The following is an 8042-nucleotide window of genomic DNA, read 5'->3' on the forward strand; positions in this document are numbered from 1 at the left end:
TGTTTTCTGAGTGTATGGATGGATTAACAGACGAGTGAAGCTGGATAGTTAGTGACTGGGCTGTGTGTCTTGTGCAGATCCTATGCTGTGGTCAGCAGATCACGTGCGTCAGTGGCTGGAATGGGCAGTAAGGGAGTATGGCCTGCTGGAGGTGGACGTGTCTCTGTTCCATAACATCGATGGGAAGGAGCTGTGTAAGATGACCAAAGAGGACTTTCAGCGCCTCACGCCCAGCTACAACGCTGACATCCTGCTGTCCCACCTGCACTACCTGCGTGAGAGTGAGTCTCACACGCACAGACACACACACACACACACACACACACACACACACACACACACACATACACACACACACACACACACAACTACTGTATACATAGAGTGGGAGAGAGAGTACACCCAAATTAGCTCTTTGCTGCACAGTGTGTATTTTGACCTCTTTACTTTTATTTATATGTCCAAATGTTTGTGGACACCCCTTCTAATAAATGCATTCAGCTACTTTAAGTTGCACCTATTGCTGGCACAGATGTGCAGATGCACACACACACACACACACACACATAGCTTGTCTATTCCCGGTAGAGAAGTATTTCCAATAGAATAGGATAGGTGTGGGCTAGAGGGGTGTAACCCCCAGCACTGAGCTGTGGAGCGATGGAGCTGTGTTCTCTGGAATGATGGTATTGCTCCATCCAATACTTTTTTTGATGAGCAGGTGTCCGAATACTTTTGTGTGTGTATATGTAGTGCACATATATAATGTGTGTAATTATACAGTAGGGTCTGACTGCACTATGTGTAATCTGATTTGTTGAATAAGGGCATCTCACTGCATGTCTCCCATTATCCCACTGTCAGCCTCAGTGTGTGTGTGTGTGTGTGTATGCATTTACAGGAACAAGAGAAAAAGAGAAGAGCTCTCACAGCTTGCACTGTTTCAGCAGTGAGGAGAGAAGCATATCGCAATAATCAGACTGTAGATAGAAAGAGAGAAATACTGAGACAGCCAGAAATAGGCCGGGGGGGGGGGGTATAGAAAGAGAGAGAGGGGTAGAGAGGGATGAGGGCAAGGAGCAGACAAAAAGAGAGAGAGAATAAAAGTGAAAGAGTAAAAAGGAAGACAGAGAAAGGGGGGACAAGGGGGCACAGAGAGAGAGAGAGAAGGGAAAGGGAAAGGAAGAGGAGGGAGGGAGGAGGGTAATAGTCAGAGAGAAAGAAAAAGAGGGAGAAAGATAGTAAGAAGAGGGAGAGCTCTACTCAGACATCTCTCTCTCTCTCTCTCTCTCTCTCTCTCTCTCTCTCTCTCTCTTTCTCTCTGTGACAGGAAGGGGAGTGAGTGATGGGAAAGAGAGGAATGCCTCTTTATTTTCATCCCTGCATTCTCTCTTTGCCTCTGGCCACAAAGCACACATTCCCTGGTCCTTACACACACACACACACTAGCTGGATTTATTTAAGGGACGAGATCGCTGCACGTTTTTAACTTGGTGACTGATTTAATGTTTCATTTGGCAGTTGAAGCTCACTGTGATAGCATGTGCCTTACTTACACCAAGAGCTTTATTTATGCCCCCCACCTCTCTCTCTCTCTCTCTCTCTCTTTCTCCCTCTCCCTCTCCCTCTCCTTCCAGCCCCTTTTCACTCTCTCCCTTTTGTTCTAAATTCATTTTTTTTTCAATTTCTCTTACTCTTTCTCTCTCTCTCTCTCTCGCTCTCTCTCTCTCTCTCTCTCTCTCTCTCTCTCTCTCTGATCAGTCCATCACATGATGTTTGTGAATTGTTTATTTTTCCTGTTTGTCACGCCCCTCTTTCAAAATGTTTTGTTTCTCAGCTCCACTTCCCCACTTGACCTCAGACGATGTTGACAAAGCCTTGCAAAACTCTCCGCGGTTAATGCATGCCCGTAACACAGGTAAGCAGACCCTCAGCCCCCCCCCCCGCGTGCCCGCACCTCACCGCACCAAGCCTCGCCTGAACTGCTGCCCTAACACTGCTCGCCTCAGCTGAGAGCCGGTGAGGTTAAAGCTGCTCAGAGGGTTTCTTGGCCACCAGGTGGCAGTGGAGGTCTCACAGTCTGTTGCTTCATGTCCCGTAAGCAGTGAGAGGCTATCCTCTGGCCAGGGAAAGTTAGAGTGGTTTTACAGGGACCACTGTCTTGTAGCACAGGGCCTTTTCTGGTGTCCAGAAACTCCACTGGGCAGCTTTGATTGCGAGTTAGGAAGCGCTTTGCTTGTGGTCTCTTCCTGTTCTGCAGTTTTAGGCTGCATGCTGTGCTTATCGTGTGTCTTTTCTTTGCTCTGATCCTTTTAGATTCTGACCAGCCTGAATGTGTCAAGACTGTTATTACTGGTCATGCCAAAAAAAAACCAAAACATAAATCTCACATAAATACAATACACAATTCATTCATATAAATACAGTAATAATTGCAGATTACTGATATATATATATATATATATATATATATATATATATATATATATATATATTTCAAAGATTGATATATTTATATATAAATACAATAGGATATTGAATATAAATACAATAAGCAATTAACAAATATATATAATATATAATAATTCTATTTAAGGTAATGAATGTTAAAAAATATACAAAAAACAAAACAAAAATGGAGATACAAAGTTTTTGCATGATAGTGATTTTTTTAAATTATTAAATATTTATATTTATAAAAATATGATATATATTTCATATTATTTTCACATACAAATGTATTACAAATAATGCTTATAAATATATCAATTAAAAATTGTGTTACACACATATATATTAACTTTATATTAATCTATTTAATGCAGCCATAAAATGATCTAATATGAACAAAAGCTAGACATCTATAATCATTCTTTTTTAGATATAATATAAAATATATTGATTATGTAAATATTTAAACACTTCAAACAAATACACTGAATACACATTATACATTTATCTTCTTCTTCAGGAGGCGCAAGCTTCATCTTCCCCAATAACCCTGTCTACCCACCTGATACCCCCCGAGCTCCTGCCAGACCAGGTCAGTCCTCATACACCGTCACCTTCCATACATCGGAAAGTTGGAGAACACTGCAGGAATGTTGTATTATGATGTGATATTAGAGAGTAGCTGCAAATGTGAGTGTATATTTAAACCCTGCTGTATTTTCCCCTCATTGTGGAGTATGGGCACTCCACTGCTGCATACTTTAACCACAGAGGTCAACCACAGAAACTAACCCAGCCCTCAGTCTGCACACACACACGTGTACACACAGGGCCAGATACAGCACCACACCCTCTAGTGGTGATAGATGGAGCTGCATGTAAGGTGTTTTCTCATGTCTTTCAGACTTGGCTTATGAAGCCGCCAGACGATCTGCCTGGCCACCTCAGTCAGCATCGGTTAATAAAGGTATAAAATCTAACAGAAACACTGTTATTTGTTTGGTTGCTGAGCATTTCATACTGACAATAATCCTGTGACATGAAATCCAAGTGACATGAAAATAAGTCTGGAGTGATATGAGCGTGCTTGTGTGTGTGTGTGTGCCAGTATTGCCAGTTGCAGAAATGCCTGCAGTCTGGCAGATGGTGCCTTTGCATTTTGATACTGTTTGCTAATGAGCACCTAATTCAGTGTGAAGCTTATTTACCAGTTACAGTCACTGTTTTGACTGGTGTTGCACAATGTTAATCTGGCAGCCTCAGTAACCCTGTGAACTGTCTGTGTGTGTGTGTGTGTGTGTGTGTGTGTTTTAGTTTCACAGTCCTCTCCTGCCATTGTCACCAAAACAGAGGAACAGAGGCCACAGCTTGGTGAGAATCTCACACAATCTTATTTAGGGAAACGCATGTCAGTTGAAAGCAGGGATGGGATATGATGAAATATTCACGCAATCATAAATTGTGCAATGCAATGTCCCAGTTTTTACACTGTTGCAGTACTTTTTTGTTACACCAGTGATTTCTAGCTGTATGGTCTCACTAATGTGTCATATATGCATGTCACTGTTCAATATTAGAACATATTATTGTACAGCTATGTAAATGCTAAATGTTAACCGTGCTGTCCTGCTGTCTGTCAGATCCGTATCAGGTTTTGGGACCCACAAGCAGCAGGTTGGCAAACCCAGGTGAGCCACAAAGCCTGACCTACGCTGTGTGTGAAGTGTGTGTCTTTGTGTGTGCAGTCTCTGGGATTACATTAGTCTTAAGTGGGATTGTGTTGTGGTTTGGTGGTGGCGTGTGTGCAGTTTCACAGACGTCAAGCAATTACCTAGAGGCTTTGAAATACACTGCATGGACAAAGGTATTGGGACATCCACTCATTCCTTGTTTCTTCTGAAATCAAGGGTATTAAGGGGTATTAAACTGTCTCTACTGCCATGGCTTGCTACTAGAGTTTGGAGTATTGCTGGCATTAGGCATGGTGCCAGTAGGTTCATGATAATCTGCACCAGAGAGTCTTATTGTATTGGCGGTACCTCTCTACAGGAACTAGGCAAGCTGTGAAACTTAAATTAGAGGGGGTTTCCACAAACATTCGGCCATATAATGTATGCAGAATCATTGGAATTCCACTCTAATGGTGTGTACTGTAATGCTGTGTGTCTTTCTCTGCAGGCTCAGGTCAGATCCAGCTGTGGCAGTTCCTGCTGGAGCTGCTGTCGGACAGCACCAACTCCAGCTGCATCACGTGGGAGGGCACCAATGGCGAGTTCAAGATGACGGACCCGGACGAAGTGGCGCGGCGTTGGGGTGAGCGCAAGAGCAAACCCAACATGAACTACGACAAGCTGAGCCGCGCGCTGCGCTACTACTACGACAAGAACATCATGACCAAGGTGCACGGCAAGCGCTACGCCTACAAGTTTGACTTCCACGGCATCGCTCAGGCCCTGCAGCCACACCCACCTGAGTCCTCCGTCTACAAGTACCCCACGGACCTGCCCTACATGAGCTCCTACCACGCCCACCCCCAGAAGATGAACTTTGTGTCCCCTCACCCTCAGGCACTGCCCGTCACATCGTCCAGCTTCTTTGCCGCACCTAACCCCTACTGGAACTCTCCCTACCCTGGCCCGCGCCACCCGGCAGCCCACATGCCCTCCCACCTGGGCACCTATTACTAGCACCTAGACTGGAGAAACGGGGGAAGGAAAGACATCTCATCTGAGTCCAACTGGAGCGCCCCCTAGAGGCTAAAACGGGCATATCGGGGGAAAACTGAGCCCGCTGAGCCAAGCAAGCAAAACATTCAGGGGCAGAATCAAAACAGGAGACATGAGGGACCTGAGGAAACACAGAGTAAATTCTTTGACAGGGCAGGGGGTGGTAGGGAGGGAAGACAACTTAAGAAGCTTGTTTGGGAGGTTGAAACAGATAAAGATAGACTGAGGGTGCAGACACACAAGTATTGCATTCATATGTGTACATCATTCCAACATGAACAAAATCGATCAAATCAACACAATTATTTCCAAATACTTGTGTTGCAGTCCAAAAGATATACAGTACTGTATTAAAAAGATTTAACATCTGGGAAATAATGAAGCTATTTATCTGGCCAGTAAGTGTTTCTTTTGTTTAACATTACAATAACTACAATATCTAATTAAATAGATCATTTAAAAATAAAATATGGCACATTTTATTGTTAGTATGTTTACATAAGTACTTCCAAAGCTCCCCTCAAGGAAGCCCAGTAATTACAGTTACAATCCAGTACTCAGATTACATGATTAGTCCTTCATTAAATTCTTGCTTAATATCTAGCCTGTGCTTCTTTATATTACATACATATATTACAACAGGAGATGCTAGGCTAATGTTGCTATAAGTCACTCATCTTATCTTATCTCATCTGTTAATTTATGTCAAAATCATAATTTATTTGCTTCATAAATCTATTTTAAACTAAAATCTAAAACTACAATTACGCTGTAAAACTGAGCCACAGTTTGCAGAATGAGACCACATATTGAGCTGAAGTAAAAGTGGTTCTGGCTACCCCACCATTCAACTGCCCACATGCCCTCCGTCCTGGGCACAGAGACTGGAGAAATGGGTCCAATCAGGCTGAAATGGGCATATCAAAGGAAAACAGAGTAGGTTAGTTTTAGCTTTTTTTAGTTTTAAAAAGATTTAAGAACAAATAAATTACGGTTTTTACATGAATCTACAGACAAGAGTCATCCTAAGTCATGATATAAACCACATTGTGATCTGGATGCGTTTTAAGTGGGTAGACAGATGTTTCTGGCTGTGTATTTGCAGAGACAACATTGGTGACAGTCCATTGTTTGTTAGCATCATTAGCCTAGAATCTTCTGTTCTGAACAAAGGAGGCACACTTCAGACCTCAAACATATTTTGGACGTTGACTGTATCTGAAGTAAGTAATGAATCATGTTCATAAAATTTTTCACCAAACTACTCCTTTAACGCAAGTCAGGTAAGCTGCTGGTGGAACTGAACAGTGGCTGGATTGAATAGTCAGGGGTCAGGAACTAAACTTGTGTTTATCTGACCAACATATCAACAACAACTTTACTGAAACAACACATTCTGAGTACTGCATTTATGTTTATTTGTATTTATTATAATGTTATTTATACCTTGGTTTTTTTGAGAGAAAAAAAACACACACTTACTGCCAGGATTAATAGCCATAAAAAGACCTTTGCACAGTACTGTCTTTTAAATACGGTTAATTAATGTAGAAATGACAGCCAAGCAATATGCAGGACAACAGCCCTGGTCTAGACTACAATCCAGACGAATGTCAGCGGCAGGTCATAGAAAGAATGTGAAAGCGCAATGTCGAATGACAATCCAGCAAGTTACATTCCTGTAAAAAGGGCTTTTTAAATACCAAAGGATAAAACTCAAGCAGGTGCATGAACAGTTATGTATTATTATATATGTTTTTAAAAGTATTAAACTACCTTATTTTAAAAACGGACATATCAGACTGAGAAAGAAAGAGCAACGGAGGTGTGCATGAAGTTCAAAAAAAAAAGATGAGGGAAGGGCTAGACGAGGACAAGACGAGAGCAAAGGCTGCAAGAAGCTGAAAGGTGGAGAGTGGACGGGGTCAGGTGGAAAAGGCTGAGTGTTGGTCAGGAGAGGCAATGGAGAGAATGTAAAGTGTGCATTAAGTATTATTGCTTTGGATATAAATTGCCATATTTATCAGTATTATACTACATAGTAGTTCATGTGGCATTATAGAGAGTAAAGGAGGGACGTTCACTTGACAGTTCATTTCCAAAAAACAAAGGAAAAAAATGGAAGAACCTTGAAAATGACGTCTCTTTGTTTTGCTGTGTGGAAAACTGGAAAGCAAACGATTCTTTAAGTGTTTTCTTGTGAAATGACCTCAGACCTTTTTTTTAGACAAGGAGGAATTGTTCCTAAATCAGTGCCTTACGGAAGATGTTCCTCACACATGCCATGAAGGTTTTGCCAAAGCACCAGTTTTTTGTGTTCTTGTTTTTTTTTTGTTGTTGTTTTTTTTGTTTTTTTTTCCGAGTCGCGAACGCTGTGCGTTTGTCAGATTGAAGTATACGATTCAGTGTTATATTTCTTTTTATATGACAGATATATAACTTATGCATTTAAACACTACGAGTTGATCTCAGCCAGCCAACGACGGACATTTTTATGATAGAATTAAGAATTTAAAAATAAAATAGAATAAAAAAAGAAACCTGGACCAAAGTTGGCAAAAGCAATTGAACAATTGTGGCCTTTGAACTTTTAAGCTCTATATAACGACTGTTTACAAAGTGCAAGCTATATGTGCTATTGTAAGATTTATTGTTTGTGTGAAAGCTGGTCTGGTATGGCATTCAGCCTGGCCTCGGTGTTAGCAGGATTTACAGGTTGGATAGTGGTGAAACTCCGTAAGCCTCTAGACACTGAGCACCTGGACTGATGCTCTGAGATTGCTGACAAAAGGATGAAAACATATACTTTCATAAATTAAATGGATTTTCTACTGAGTCAATTTAATAAACTATTTTCAAACCAAA

The 8042-nt window shown here is 41.5% G+C and overlaps 1 protein-coding gene across 6 annotated transcripts in view; it reads left to right on the forward strand.

Moving 5' to 3' along the window:
• The window catches only part of erg (ETS transcription factor ERG), a 48678-nt gene extending 40636 nt beyond the window's left edge, over window positions 1-8042 (forward strand). For 4 of the 6 annotated variants that reach the window (XM_072658227.1, XM_072658231.1, XM_072658228.1 and 1 more), the window contains 7 exons: window positions 78-281; window positions 1838-1918; window positions 2972-3043; window positions 3356-3418; window positions 3766-3822; window positions 4092-4139; window positions 4630-8042. In XM_072658227.1, coding sequence (XP_072514328.1) covers window positions 78-281; window positions 1838-1918; window positions 2972-3043; window positions 3356-3418; window positions 3766-3822; window positions 4092-4139; window positions 4630-5138 — 1034 coding nt within the window. In that variant the 3' untranslated portion in view covers window positions 5139-8042. The remainder of the gene's footprint in view (window positions 1-77; window positions 282-1837; window positions 1919-2971; window positions 3044-3355; window positions 3419-3765; window positions 3823-4091; window positions 4140-4629) is intronic. The other 2 variants (XM_072658229.1, XM_072658232.1) reach the window with 1 other exon arrangement.

This window comes from Salminus brasiliensis, chromosome 16 (assembly GCF_030463535.1).
Source record: "Salminus brasiliensis chromosome 16, fSalBra1.hap2, whole genome shotgun sequence".
NCBI lineage: Eukaryota > Metazoa > Chordata > Actinopteri > Characiformes > Bryconidae > Salminus > Salminus brasiliensis.